The 15,476-nt window shown below is 46.3% G+C and overlaps 1 protein-coding gene and 1 long non-coding RNA gene across 3 annotated transcripts in view; both read left to right on the top strand.

Annotated features, from left to right (window-relative positions):
- tle2c (TLE family member 2, transcriptional corepressor c) overlaps nucleotides 1–11,086 on the top strand; it is a 51,454-nt gene extending 40,368 nt beyond the window's left edge. For both annotated transcript variants that reach the window (XM_063219752.1, XM_063219751.1), the window contains exons 8-14: nucleotides 365–381; nucleotides 568–687; nucleotides 2,369–2,416; nucleotides 2,835–2,999; nucleotides 5,212–5,340; nucleotides 7,805–8,255; nucleotides 10,331–11,086. In XM_063219752.1, coding sequence (XP_063075822.1) covers nucleotides 365–381; nucleotides 568–687; nucleotides 2,369–2,416; nucleotides 2,835–2,999; nucleotides 5,212–5,340 — 479 coding nt within the window. In that variant the 3' untranslated portion in view covers nucleotides 7,805–8,255; nucleotides 10,331–11,086. The remainder of the gene's footprint in view (nucleotides 1–364; nucleotides 382–567; nucleotides 688–2,368; nucleotides 2,417–2,834; nucleotides 3,000–5,211; nucleotides 5,341–7,804; nucleotides 8,256–10,330) is intronic.
- A 3,010-nt stretch (nucleotides 11,087–14,096) lies between these two features.
- Nucleotides 14,097–15,000, top strand: LOC134465863 (uncharacterized). Its single transcript, XR_010038192.1, has 3 exons — nucleotides 14,097–14,184; nucleotides 14,284–14,360; nucleotides 14,893–15,000. It is a non-coding gene; the product is annotated as an uncharacterized LOC134465863 (long non-coding RNA).
- Nucleotides 15,001–15,476: the final 476 nt, after the last annotated feature.

Raw genomic sequence — 15,476 nt, 5'->3', positions numbered from 1 at the left:
AGTCCCGTTTTGTCCAAAAAACGAGGCTTTTTTAGGTTGTTTTTTAAAGAAAAAATAAGCGGCATTCCCGCTAACGTTCATTTTTATTCCCGCTCCTGCCCGCTCCCATTCATCTTTATTCCCGCTCCTGCCCGCTCCCGTTCATTTTTTAAATTTTGACTCCCATCCCGCGGGAATCCCGCAGGACTCGCAGGACCCACAGGAATTCCAGAAAAATGTCATCCTCTAGATCACGGCGATCTTGTTCACTATTTTGCTGAAAAAGCTGCATCATGACAACATTTCTACAACGTTACCAAGAGTCTCAAGGAAATGTTTCACTGTGGGCTTTCTCATGTCTCAAACTTCCTTTCTTCTCTTTCAGATGGAACCTCAAGTCGGGTGAGTTTTGGCTGTGTGTGTGTGTGTGTGTGTGTGTGCGTGTGCGTGTGCGTGTGTGTGTGCGTGTGCGTGTGCGTGTGCGTGTGCGTGTGTGTGTGTGTGTGTGTGCGTGTGCGTGCCGGTGTATGAGAAAGAGAGGATGTTTTTACACAATACAGTGTGTGTGTGTGTGTGTGTGTGTTGCAGAGTAAGTCTGCGTCTCCGCTGCACGAGCTTGACGACCGGCAGCTGGCGTCTCTAGCGGCACAGAGGGAGGCGGCCGCTCGTAGCCGTGGCGACGACAGAACACTCGGCCCTGCCCACAGTGTAAGCCCTGCCCACGTACACATACACTAATACCATAGCAACAGGACCCTAACAGGACTCTTCCTGGGTCTGAGGGCGACGGCGAGAACCCTGAGGGCTGTCTGAGGAACCCTGAGGGCTGTCTGAGGGCTACTGAGGGTTACTGAGAACTCTGAGGGCTACTGAGGGGGCTACTGAGGACTCTGAGGGCTACTGAGGGGGGTACTGAGGACTCTGAGGGCTACTGAGGGGGCTACTGAGGGTTACGACGAGAACCCTGAGGGCTACTGAGGGTTACTGAGGGTTACGACGAGAACCCTGAGGGCTACTGAGGGCTACTGAGGGCTACTGAGGGTTACTGAGGACTCTGAGGGCTACTGAGGGGGCTACTGAGGGCTACTGAGGGCTACTGAGGGCTACTTGTTCGTTTACAATCCTCTACAGATGTCTTGACATCATTCTCAAATCACACTATGAATGAATGATTTTTTGTTTATAGGTTATAAAGAAATATTCTGTTTGTGTGTCACACCTGTCAACTTTGCGATACAAAAAGAGTGGGAAGATTCCATGATTTTAAGCTAAAAATCAAAGTCCCCCCACAGCGCATGTTTTAAAGGAGCATGTACAGCAGAAACAAATGATGAAACATGAGTTTCTCCTTGTTGTTTTGTCGCTCAAGTTGTCTGGGGCTGATGCAAAACTTTGTGCTGGTGCAGGTTATCCGTGCGATTCGCTGTGTTTATCATATGAACAGCGTTGTTTGTATGAACGGACGGTTTCTGCGATGCAAAGAGTTGGCACACACACGCCTATGGTCCTATGGAGCTCAAGGGTGAGAGCTCGTATTTTCAAGGAACGTGAATTCTTGCTGGTATCTGGCATATAATCTACTGGCAGCTTGATGAGCAAGACCTCCTACTATCTGGTGCACAGCCCTACGGCTCTGAGCTGGGGGAATAAGAAGCTCGTCAGGGTAACTGACAGCGCTGAGGGATTCATTTCTGGACCGAAATGAGGGTGTGGCTTGTCAGGGCAGGGCCATGAGAATCATTTCTGGACCGAGGTTTTTTGTTTGATAACGTGAAAATTCTGGATATTTTGCTGGAAAATACCAAATCCGTAACCGCAGAGATACACCAGCGGCGACGCGATTCAAGCGACAGAGTGTAGCAGCAAGCGATACGAGAGATTGAGGAGACTAGAGTATGTCCGTACAGGCAGAAGGCAAAGCATTCAAGCATTCCCATTGGCCGTGGTCACTGACCTCTATACAGTCATTGGCTGTCGCGGCTTGTCGCCGAACCGCGTCATAGAAAGTTGAAAAGATTTCAACTTCAAATTGTCGCGCTCGTCGCGCAAATCGCTCTAGTCTCCAGAATCGCTTTTGTCTCTCGACTCAATACAAAGTCAATTACTTCTGTCGCTCGACTCGCTCAGATCGCCGCTGGTGTATCTCTGCGGTAAGACAGCGGGAAATAAGTCAGAAATAGGGAGATTCTCATGAAATGACATTGGGGAGTGTTGACAGGTGTGGTGTGTGTGTTACAGTAGGGAGGGCTAACAGTTATGGTGTGTGTGTGTTACAGTAAGGAGGGTTGATGGGTATGGTGTGTGTGTGTGTGTGTGTGTGTGTTAGGGAGGGTTGAGAAGTGTGGTATGTGTGTGTGTGTTTTCTAATGTCGTGTTTGTGATGCCACAGGATGATGAGGGCGACAGAAGCGAAGTGGACGTTGGCATGAGCACAGAGGTGAGTAGGGTCAGTCTTCTGTGTGTGTGTGTGTGTGTGTGTGTGTGTGTGTGTGTGTGTGTGTGTGTGTGTGTGTGTGTGTGTGTGTGTGTGTGTGTGTGTGTGTCTGTGACTGTGTGTTTGTATATGCATTCGTTTATGTGACAAAATGCCATAATTTTGGCTCCCACTATTTGGGGATGTATGTTGTTTGTGTGTGTCGTGTAATTCCATAATACACTGTATTCTCTGTTACTGTCGGCTCAATCCTATTGTGTGTATGTGTGTGTGTGTGTGTGTGTGTGTGTGTGTGTGTGTGTGTGTGTGTGTGCGTATGCATGTGTATGTGTATGCACCTGCATGTGTGTGTGTGCCTCCGTGTGTGTGTGTGTGTGTGTGTGTGTGTGTGTGTGTGTCTGCGTGTGTGTGTGTGCCTCAGGGTCCCAGGCCCCGGCCGTCCGGTCCCGCGTCGCCTCCTGACGGTAACGGTAACGGTTTGGGGGGCTCAATGTCCCCCAGGAGGGGGCGCCAGAGAGGCAGCAGCCCGTCCACCTCCAGCCAATCACAATCCCCCACCGCCGCCAACAACAGCCACCTGACACAGGTAACCACCAGGGGTTGAGGTTAACCTTTTTGGCTTTTAATGCCTTTATTTGAGGGGACAGTCAATACAGTAGAGGGACAGGAAATGAGTGGGAAGAGGGAGAGATGGGGAAGGGTTGGCAAGTGACCTGGGCCGGAATCGAACCCGAGTGTCCAGCGTAGTGGCCCAGTGTCCTGTCATTATAGCAGGGCTCCGCCTTCGGCTCAGCTACACACAGTAGGGCCAAGAGCTACAGTGGGAACTCCACCCACTTTGTCAACTGAGCATTTCCAACCGTCCTGGGTAGAGGCAAGTTCAAGGCAGTGACGTGATTTAAGCAGAGACGTTCTATTGGGCTCAGAAATGTTTGGCTTAAACTTTGGCACATCCCTCAACCAGTAGCAAGCCGAGGGAGGCGGCTTAACCAGGCCATGGAAACAAAGTTCTTCCTGTATGGAAATGCTAATCGTTATAGTCCTGGTCAGACCAGAATCGCGGTAGTGATCTGAAGTCTATGAAAATCAGGCTACGGTAGGGCCTGACGTTAACTTTTTGCTCACCGGCCACAGACAGTTGCTAGTGGCTTTTCCAGAGTCACGAGCCATTCGTTTTTTCAGCTAGCCACAGTTTTGTTGTCAGTATTCTTTTTAGTTTCTTATTTTCTTTACCATGATACATCTCCACCTCTAGCCAATCACAATCCCCCACCGCCGCCAACAGCTGCCACCAGGTACAGGTCAGCAGCAGGGGTTGTCATTAAATTGGCAGTGTGTTTGTAGTTCAATAGCTTCGTCTTATAGTGGGTTCCAATGGGTAAAAAGACTACATAGTGCTCCGGCACAGGTACCTAAGCACGAGGACTATTACCTCGTTCAAAAAGTCGAGAATCCCAAGAAAGCCGACCTAAAACCTCGGGAAAGTGGGCGTGAAGATTTGGTGACGCAGTGTCAGATCGATAATTATCGAGGTTGATCTCAGGCGGAAGTATAGAACAACGAGTTCCCGAGCTTGTGTTTTGTATGACGACACACGCATCATCAGCATGGCGCCCATGCATGGAACTAGCATGTAAACAGTATCATAAATGCTAAAATATCATCTTGTAATCACTATCAACAACACCAGTTGATGTCATTCAATTGCAGATGTACATATGTCAGTAATGCTGGTCTCTGCCTGTTTGATTTAGCCTACTTAAGCTAAAATGATATGTCGTGGGTTTGGAGGCTCAAGGTGAGGTGAAAAAAAGAAAAGAGAACCAAAACAAGACACGCATGAGTCCCGATGGTTCCGGGGTCTGTGGCGTTCATGTGCCAACTCCAGAACTCGATTGTCATGTGAGCAGTGTCGTCAGCTGTCTTGAGAGGTCCCGAGCTGGTGAAGGCGACATAAGTAGCTCCTCCGCTCACTGTGAGTGCGTTCCAATATGCAACCTTGCCTCCTCCACTTGTGCTTGTCTCCTCGTACCAGGAAGTAATATGTCATGATGACATCACTGACAACAGCATTATATTTCAATATCTTGCAAAAGCTCAATTGTAATGTCTTTTTCTCATTTGCAATTGGGATGGTGAATGAAAAACAGTCCCTCAAAAGTTGTTGTGGCTAGGCTGACAGCTAGGAAACTTTATTTTTTTTTCCACGGAGGAGGGGCTAGGAGGCGGGACGAGGAGACAAGCACAAGTGGAGGAGGCAAGGTCGCATATTGTAATGCACTCTGTATCTCACCTGGCCTCAGCGAGGTGGGATGAGCATACTCTTACTATTATCAAGCACCAGGATGTGGCATTCACTTTTTGTTTAACAGCCAGTGGTTTTGCAGAGTCACTAGCCATTCAGAGTTTCTGCTAGCCACAGTTTTGTTGTCAGAATTTTCTTTACAGCCCAGCCGTGGCTCAATCAGCTGGGAAATCGACTGCTACACCGACAACCCGACTTCAATTCCGGCCCGGCGATTTCCTGTCTCTTTACAACCATCCTGTCACAATAAAGGCATAAAAAGCCCAAAAAATGATACCATGACACATTGAAGTACAAGTACAGTTATGATGTAATATACTGATATTGAAGAGAGAAGCATACTAACTGTTAACTAATACTAATTAATGCTGTTAGTAATAATCTGTTCATGAAACATTGATTACAAGGCCTGTAGCTTGATATGCTAATCTAATGTTGCTGAAATGTAATTGAAAACTTTGTTAATTCTGTTCTCTGTCTGTTGTCCCCCCAGGTCGGAGCTAGGTCCCCCTCCCCCTCCTGTCGACTGACTCCGGGCTCCCCTCTTCATCCTCCTCCTCCTCCTCCTCATTCTCTTCCTCCTTCCCGCTCCACACGCACACCGCCACCCACCTCCATTTAGGTAAGTGGCTCACACGAAGCACACAAACATGGAAACAGGAACACTATGTGATAGTGGTGTGGAGTGGCACTGCCCTCACGAAGCACCCAAACATGGAAACAGGAACACGATGTGATAGTGGTGTGGAGTGGCACACAAACATGGAAACAGGAACACGATGTGATAGTGGTGTGGAGTGGCACACAAACATGGAAACAGGAACACGATGTGATAGTGGTGTGGAGTGGCTTACACGAAGCTCACAAACATGGAAACAGAAACACGATGTGATAGTGGTGTGGAGTGGCTTACACGAAGCACCCAAACATGGAAACAGAAACACGATGTTATAGTGGTGTGGAGTGGCTTACACGAAGCTCACAAACATGGAAACAGAAACACGATGTGATAGTGGTGTGGAGTGGCTTACACGAAGCACCCAAACATGGAAACAGAAACACGATGTGATAGTGGTGTGGAGTGGCTTACACGAAGCACCCAAACATGGAAACAGGAACACGATGTGATAGTGGTGTGGAGTGGCACACAAACATGGAAACAGGAACACGATGTGATAGTGGTGTGGAGTGGCACTGCCCTCACGGTCCCATTCGATCACGATTCGGGAGGTAGCGATTCGATTCGATTCGATTCTATGCAATCCGTTCTGATCCGATCCAATCCGATTCAATTCTACAATGCATTGCAATGCATTACATTTCTACTGAAAGCAAAGCAAATGTTTAATCAGTCATGATGAGGCAATACAAGTAGTCAGATACTGAGCAACAATTTATTGGCTGTTTTCTGTATCAGTCTGTATCAGTCTTGCAATGTTTTGAAGTGCTTTTATTTAATTTAACATCCATTTGCTCCCGAAATATCCATGGAAGTAATTGAAACTTTAAAAAATTGCCGGATCGATTCTGGAACTTGCCGGATCGATTCTGGATCGCCCATGCCCCGCATTGGATTGCATCGCCGAATCGATCATTGTTGACACCACTACGATGTGAAGTCTGCTGAAGTAATGATAAAAAGCATTGTTGACACCACTACGATGTGAAGTCTGCTGAAGTCATGATAAAAAGCATTGTTGACACCACTACGATGTGAAGTCTGCTGAAGTAATGATAAAAAACATAAACATCCTTTGGTGTTGCAGCCTTTACTCCTGGTGTCCTTGTAAACGCAACACGACCAATTAACCAACTGCTACAGTACACAACAGCACATGGTAAATTAAAATGATTTTGATGCGGGCCTGTACAAACAGTAGCCTATATGGACATGTGGTGTCCATGACAAATACACTTTGCATCCACAAGGTGGCAATATGGTGCAAGTAATCACCTCCAGTGTGACGCCTGGATATTGCCGTCTGCACTTCCACCTCAACCATTACATCTATTACATCCAGTGTAACACATTGTGTCCTGGAGCGACATATACGCTGCATTAAGGTTCTTGAGATTTGAGCTGTTTTATTAACAATGTGGGTATGTTAGAGCTGAATGAACACATTCTAGTGCAAACTGAAGGTTCTAGCTTTTAAATGCAACTTATTTTATGTTTTTTTATGTGCTTCAGAGGCTGAGATATTTAGGTTTTAATAAGGAGAAGGCACCTTTTCCCAAAAAGGGCTTAGGATAAAATGAGTTAAAGCTGTACTGTGTAATATTTGTAGTAGTGTATTTCCAGAATTCATGCTGCACATTCACAAATGTTATCTTTTCACAAGTACTTAAACCAGTGAAAAAAAGAGAAAGATTTTTTTTTTACTCCATACACTGGCATTAGCTGTGGTTGCACTACCCTGACGAGTGCTATTACTAAAACTTCATTGACCCCTTTACTTCTAAAATGTATCTCTCAAAATGTAACAACTGTTTGCAGTCAGCATGTGTTCACTTTGTATGCACTGTACCATTCGTGCGAAATGCAAATCTAGTGTTCATGTCTTTTTTTTCCCTTCTCTCTCCTCTCTCTGGTTTTCTCCTTTTTGGTCCGTTTCCCTCGCACACCTTCCTTTTATTTTCCCTTCTTCCATCCTTCCATCCCCCCTCTCTCTCTCCCTCTGTCATCGTTTTCCTTCCCTTCTTCCCCATGTTTTCCTTTTCCTCTTCTCCTCAATTCCCCTCTTCTCTCTGTCTCCTTACCACCCTCTCCCTCTTCTCTTCTCCTCTTTTTTCCTTCCATTCTCTCCATTCTCTCTCCTTCCTTTCTCTTTATCCTTATGTGTTTGTCATTCTCATACTATTCCTCTCCTCTCCTCTTCCTCTCTTCTTTCTTTCTTTCTTTCTTTCTTTCTTTCTTTCTTTCTTTCTTTCTTTCTTTTCTTTTTTTCTTTCTTTCTTTCTTCTCTTCTGTTCTCTCTTTCTTTCTCTCTTTTCTTCTGTTCTCTCCATCCTCTCTCTCTTTTCTTCCGTTCTCTCCATCCTCTCTCTCTTTTCTTCTGTTCTCTCCATCCTCTCTCTCTTCTCAGATGTCTGCGGAGGACAGGGGGTAGAAGCTGCTTGTCCATCGGCCACCTCTCTTCTTTCCTTCCTGTGTGTGTGTGTGTGTGTGTGTGTGTGTGTGTGTGTGTGTGTGTGTGTGTGTGTGTGTGTGTGTGTGTGTGTGTGTGTGTGTGTGTGTGTGTGTGTGTGTCTGTGTGTATGCGTGTGTGTGCGTGCAAGGGGAGGAGCTGTGGTGCCTTTCTGCTGTGTGCACACTCTACAACAACTTTCACTACAAACACACACACACGCACACACGCGGCGCGCACACTAAATGTACAGCTGGGGCATATAGACAAGGACATGGACGCAAACACACACACACACACACACACACACACACACACACACACACACACACACACACACACACACACACACACACACACACACACACACAAAGGCATCAGAGTGTTCCTGTGGATGCCGGTTGCAAAGGTAAGACGCTCACAGTGGATAAAATCATCTGAACTATTCTGCCCTACAAAGGCAAAGTGCAGTTAATACACATTTTGTCAAAATTCGCTTTAGACTGAAAATGGCCTTCATTACACCTCCTTTATCTAATGACAACGTCTTGTGGTCCAGATGTGTCCCGTTTTAGAGATACCGCCATGTCAAATTTGTAGTAACTACGATATCCAACTTAATGCCAACTGGCTTTAAAGGCTCTTTTCTTCAGCTTCAATGTCGCCATAGTTACTGCACTTTGCCTTTCATAGGTAGCATTATTGTGTTTGGATGCCATCACATTTACTCGATTCATATTTTCCTTCTGTGTGTCATTCTGTTACACTAGTGTCTGATGATGTTGGATGTTGCTTAGAGATGTTGCCATGGTGATGTGGCGTATGCATCTCACTGTATTTCCCCACATATAGACCGTTCTGGTGTGATCTGCTGCACCACAGAGTAAAAACTCAGCACCACAAATTGATCAATAGCCACACATACTGCACATGTCAATGGGGTACACATGCTTAACACTGGCACTGGCAGCAAAGGGGACAGCTGTCCCGGGCCCAGGGACAGAGCGGGCCCAGAATTGGGCTTTCATTACATTATATGTATTGGATGGGGGGGGCCTTTCAGATGAATTTGTCCTGGGCCCGGCCAAAGCTGCCAGCGAAAGCCTGGTTCAGACTCCTCCTTCAGTTGCAGGACACATACTGTCACAGAGATATTCGCGTTCGCTTAACGTGTGCGGGAGCATAGTGAGCCCGAGAGGTTCGCGGGCGGTTTAGTTGTCCCCTTTCACACTGCACAGTTAGCATTTCCGTTCTATCCGCCGTCAGCAGCCAATGGGAGCCCGCTCATTGAACACGGACGTCCGCGCAGAAAAATAGACTCGAGTTAAGTCAGCCGCTCGCGGGTCATGATCTGTTTTCATGTATGCTAACCGTTTCGGACTAATACTGGATACCTCCGGACACGTTAAGTGGACGTGTCGCGCTTGTGGTGTGTAAGCACCGTCAGCGGGGGGGTTAGCGGCAGATTACGGACAATTCACCCTGGGAGAAATCTACGTTGAGCGCTGCAAGGGGTCGTTTCAGCTCTAAAGAGGGGGGCTTGGTGGCTGTTTGGCTACGTGATCTGCCACCACCCCCCGCTGGCAGTATGTGTCCTGCAACTGAAGGAGGAGTCTGGACCAGGCTTAAGTGTAATGTAGAGTGTGGAAATGTAATGTATACTTAGATGCTACCTAAGTAATGCGTCTGACTTGGCTTTGTTTTCTAAGCCAGGCTTAAAGTGATACTGTCCCGTTTTTGGAAATGAGCTTATTTTACACCTCCCCTATGAGTAGAGATGTACAGGCTCCAAGATCCGGTTCCGGATCCGGCAGGATAATAGGGTTATTCACACTATCCGGATACCGCAGGATCTTAAGCAGTGGATCCGGTATCTGGCAGTTACCTAAAAATCAGGATCTGGGGCATCTCTACTTTTTACGTAGCCTAGGCTTTTCAGTCAGTCTTTCACAACCCCAATCGCTGCATGGAGTGAAAGCCCTTTGGAAGCGGCCGTTGAAGGCAGTGTAGCAGTAAGCCAATGATTCTAAAAAATAGTTTGCGCCAACATAATAAAAAGGGCCCACGTGTGCGAGTTGGCTATGTGTTTCAACCCTTTCGTAGGATCCGGTATCCGGTTCCGGATCCGGCAGGATCTTAAGCAGTGGATTCGGTATCCGGCCGGATCCTAAATATCAGGATCCGGTGCATGTGATGCATCTCTACCTATGAGACCAGTTAGCCACGAGCTGGTCTCATAGAACTCAATATTAACTGCTGGCTTGGAGGTAAAATTTGCACTGCCATACATAGAGAACAGTCGAAAGTACAGGGGAATGGTAAAACCCTATTATTTAACTCAAGGGGATGTGTAAAATAAGCTTATTTCCAAAAATGGGACAGTGTCACTTTAAGTGTAATGTAGAGTGTGGAAATGTAATGTGTGCCTAGTATGTACTGTATGCCTAAGTAATGCGGCTGCCTTGGCTTTGCTTTTCTTCCCAGATGTCGCCAAAGTCATTTTTTCCATCATGTCCTGGCTCCCATGGTCTCCACCCTCCCCTGAGAACTCCTGCCCTAATGGGCCAATCAGGTCACAGACCCCCTCACTGATGGACCAATCACCAATCACACCTCCCCCGCCATGCCCTCTCTGGTTCTTTGTCTACAAACATTCGTGTAGTGAGGAGGGGCAAGATGATAAGCAGCCAACCACGTGAGCTCCTTTTTTGAGTGACAGCAGTTTCCAACAATCAGAGGTTGAAGAGTGCGCTGTCAGGGGCGTGCAGCCAGGGATTGTTTGCAAATGGTAAACTCATGAGTAAACACACAAGTCCCGCCCGCCGCCCTGCCCCTCTCTCTGACTATTGGATAACCCATCACAAGTCCCGCCCTGCCCCTCTCTGGCTATTGGATAACCCTTCACAAGTCCCGCCCTGCCCCTCTCTGGCTATTGGATAACCCTTCACAAGTCCCGCCCTGCCCCTCTCTGGCTATTGGATAACCCTTCACAAGTCCCGCCCTGCCCCTCTCTGGCTATTGGATAACCCTTCCCTTCACAAGTCCCTCCCTGCTCCCTGCCCCTCTCTGGCTATTGGATAACCCTTCACCAATCAGTATAAAGACCACTGTGTAAGGACCAATCAGTAATGTAGAGCACTGTGTGAGGACAAAACTGTCTCTGAGACGGCCCCCTGTGTCAAATGAGACTGCCCCCTGTCACCTGAGACTGCCCCCTGTGTGACCTCAGACTGCCCCCTTGTGTCCTTGGTCCCCCACCCCCCCACCGAGGACAGACTGTCTCTGAGACTGCCCCCTGCACCCCTTGTGCCACCCCCTCCCCCCCACACACACACACTCCCTTGACACTGTTTGTATTGTCTCTCTACTCTGCACAGCCCACAGCAGGGAAATTCCCCGATGGACCGTTTATATTGCCCCACGGACCAGAGAGCCCTGTCTGTGTCTACCTGTTAGTCTGTATGTGTGTGTGTGTGTGTGTGTGTGTGTGTGTGTGTATGTTGTGGTGGTTCCACATCTGTGGCTGCCTGAGTGTCTGTGTGTCTATGGAGGTTCCTCATTGGGTATTGCTGCCGTTGCCACGGTAGCCAGGTCCCCAGCAGGCCCGACAAGAGCGCCTGTTCGACAAGACAAGACGAGACGAGACGAGAAGAGGAACGCAAGAAAAGCACGAGGATCCAACCAGCGCTGTGGACACGCTTCACACACACGACCATCCGCCTGGCTGTGGACGGATCCATCTCTGTGGTCTAGTGTTCTATCTCTATGACGACACTCATAGTGCTGTTCTTAAGGGGTTTTGCGATTTGGTTTCAGTGTTAATTTGACTAATAAAGAACGGGACTTGGTCCTAACCTGTGGAGACGCTCCCTCTGTTATTGACAGCAGTTGGTAATGTTCATGAATGAAGGTAGCAGGGATACTCAATTAAAAGTCACCGTTATGCAGTTTCGCATTAAATATGACATGTTTTGTACAGCAATCCTAGAAATTACATCTGCAATTAAGTTACGCTTTCAAAATTACATTTGCAATACAATTAATTTATGCTTTCAGGGGACCTAGTGAAGGTGGGATCTGTGGTAAAGGTGGCTGCCTTCAATATAGGCCTAACATGCAGGGGGACATCCTGGTTTGAGTTCATTGTACGGCCCTTGGAGGACTTAAAGGGATGGTTCGGAGTAGAATCACCCTAATGCCATTTGAACCGTGACACCCATCCACCTTTACACCCGAAGTGTTTTCTGCCGCAGACTTACATCAACAGAGTTGCCGTGTTATTCGATGTTTATTCCGGATAGCTTGACTCAAGCGCATATGGATCCCGGGCACCGTCTCCAAACTTTCCCCACAAAAATAACATGTCATGACGCCAAACTTCTACAGTATAACAAATGTGGTTTGTACTCACAAAAAGATGAATTTGAAACGTTGTACATAGTCCAGGAGTTTATTAGTAACAACACACGAGACGATTAGCTTTTCTTGCTGCTAAACATCCGTCGACGTCACTTCCTCCAGCTGTTGATGAAAACAAATACACGCGAGTCCGGAAGGCGGAAAACTCAAAAAGACAGCTTGCGCCACAACTAGAAATTAACCACTTCTATTTATTAAACGTGTTAAAATTTAAATCCGAAGACGATGCCACACTCGTGCATATATCCTGGCTGTGGACTAAAACACAAACCTTACAATATAGAGAGTTTCCATGAACTGCCGTACAGACATGATGACAAGGAACTTCTACAGCAGTGGATGATTGCTTTGAATTTGGACATTACGACGCCGGTCGAGACGCTGAAAAAAAAGCGCTATCGTGTCTGTAGTAGACATTTCGACAAGGACGATTTTATCCAACCTAGGACTGTCAAGGAGAACAGGGTGCAGCGAGTGAGAGTGCAGTTGAAAAAACATGCCATTCCACGAGTGGGGCCACCGGCGACAGAGGAGGTACATTTACTATTTCATGTTTAGTTTCGGGGCAGAGGGCATCATGAAGCATACTCGAATCCAGTAATAAAAAGTCACCTTAGAATGTTTAACGTCTTGCTATTCAGCATGCTATGTAGTAGAGTTTTGGGATTATTGTAAATGGCTATTTCAAGCAGTGTTGTTCTTTTGGCTACAGTAGATCAAGCCATCTTACATTGAAGCTCGGATGGTGGGCTGGGGTTTGAATGGATGTGTGTTGAACATCACGATTATGTTTTCAACTAATATTGTCTTATATCCTCCATTTCAAAATGTCCATTACAGGCTGCACAGTCCATTACTGATGACATGATACAGCTTCCTCAGTCAACCCCCATAAAGTGTCAGGACACAACAGCCAACAGTGTGCTTGCATGTCTAAATTTTTCCTTGATGAGTCCAGAGTCATCTGTTGTCCGACCCAATTGTCACCGTTCTTTGTCAGGGGTATACATGGCCCGTCCTCCAACATGGAAACTTTCTCAGGTAATTATAGCTATGTATTTGATATACTGCACTAGCTTTTCATGGTATAAGATAATATAATTCATACACTTTTTTTATCTCAAGGTCATGGATGCAACATCAGCATCTTGCACTCCTCTACCTGGTGCTCCTGTAGTAATCCCAGAAGTCAGTGCATTTTTGTTTTTACTTTTCTCCTTCCTAAATGTGTACTTCCTTGGCAGTGTTTAAATGAAAAAAATAATGTCAACACTCAATTGTCTTCTTCCCTGTCATCTAATAGGAAGAAGAGGATTTGCTGAGAGACATGAGCACTAGCTTTGGAGAATGGCAATTGGACGACCCTACTGATGACCCCCAGGACGACAGCTTCAAGCTCCCCAGTGACCACAACCCATCCAGCCCGTCAGACTCAGACTCGGCCTCCACATCCAGCTATGGCTGCAATAATGCATGGTCTGAAAGAAAATGGATTGTGGACGAATCGTGCATAATGCAAATGTTCCAGACTTGCTGCCAATGTGGGATGCCTATGGAAGAGAAGAAGCTAACCAAAAATGGAAGCCAGCTGAAAATACGCTGGACATGTTTGCAAGGGCACAAGGGATCATGGCAATCCTGCCCAGATCAGCGGAAGATGGCCCGAAACAACATACTCACCTCTGCAGCCATATTATTCACTGGAGCCACCTACACTGACATAAAAGAGTGGTCTTCTCTTCTAAACCTTCAACTTCCTGCCAAAACTCAGTACTACAATTTGCAATCGAAATACCTCGTTCCTGTGATAAACAATGCATACAAAAATCAACAGGGCCGCATCATTGAACGCCTGAAAGACAATACTGACACTACAGAACAAGTGGCCTTAGCAGGAGATGCACGGTGTGACAGCCCTGGTAAGCATAGAGACAAATGTGTCTATAATATTAGAAAGTTTTAAAAAATGTTATTCATTTCTAATCACTGGTGTTCATGTCAATACATTTGTGTTAAAGGTTTCAGTGCAAAGTATTCAACATACTCGTTCATGAACGATGCCACACAGGAGATCGTCCACTTCGAATTAGTTCAGGTAAATTGTCAATTATATAACATTTGCCAAATACATTTATTTGTAATGTGTTGTTGGTAATGCTACATACAGTGGCTTGAGTAAGTATTCATACCCCTTGTTCAAAGCCAGGTTTTTGTTTTGTAAGAAGGGCCAAGACTTTCATCACTTTTTCCACCTTTGATACATATATTTACATGTACAATGCAAGTATTCATACCCTTTTACTAATGCATGTTCTTAGCACTGTTGGCTTTAATTACAGCATTCAGACATTTCGGGCAGTAGTCTATCATCATGGCGCATTTTAATATAACAATATTAGCCCTCTCTTCTTTGCAGAGACAATCCAAATCGCACACATTGCAAGTGCAAGGCCTGTACACAGTCATCTTCACATTACCTGTCAAATGTTCAATGGTATTCAGGTCATAATATGAGCCATGCTGATAGAGACCTGCTCAAAACCTGTGAGCGCTGTAATAAAAGCCAATAGTGCTAAGAATATGTATAATGTAATGTATGCACCCATACATACACTGTCAATGAATAGGTTACAGAAGCTTCCAGCTCAGTTGCCATGGAGTTGACAGGATTCCAAAGAGGCCTCGACCATCTCCAGACCCAGGGCGTGAATGTGGGTGTTGTCACTACAGACCGATCTCCGTCAATCCGAAAAACTATGAGGGAGACCTACTGCGACATTCGGCACGAGTTTGATGTGTGGCACGTGAACAAGAGTAAGTGTTATTCCTGTCAGAAGTGGTGGAAGATGGCTAAGATGTGAACAGTTGTTAAAATGGTGATTGTAACAACTTATTTATTTTTTTAGGTGTGAAGAAGAAGCTGGTCAATGCGGCAAATAAGAAGGAAAACCAAGATTTACAGACCTGGCTGAAGTCTATAAGCAATCATTTATACTGGTCTTGTAGCTCAAGTCACGGAGATGGTGAGGTAAGTACTTATTTCTGTCATCAGTGGGCAGTGGTGCTGTAGCACTAAACACTTTACACAAAAAAAGGGTAAATAGTAAATGGAAATGACCTGGTCTGTCCCCCAAGGAATGTGTACGCCGCTGGAAATCACTGCTCCATCACATTGTTGGCATACACCGGTGGGAGGAAGATGGGGAACAAC

The sequence above is a fragment of the Engraulis encrasicolus genome, chromosome 16 (assembly GCF_034702125.1).
Source record: "Engraulis encrasicolus isolate BLACKSEA-1 chromosome 16, IST_EnEncr_1.0, whole genome shotgun sequence".
NCBI classification, from domain to species: domain Eukaryota; kingdom Metazoa; phylum Chordata; class Actinopteri; order Clupeiformes; family Engraulidae; genus Engraulis; species Engraulis encrasicolus.
This window is presented reverse-complemented; position numbering and strand designations above follow the sequence as displayed.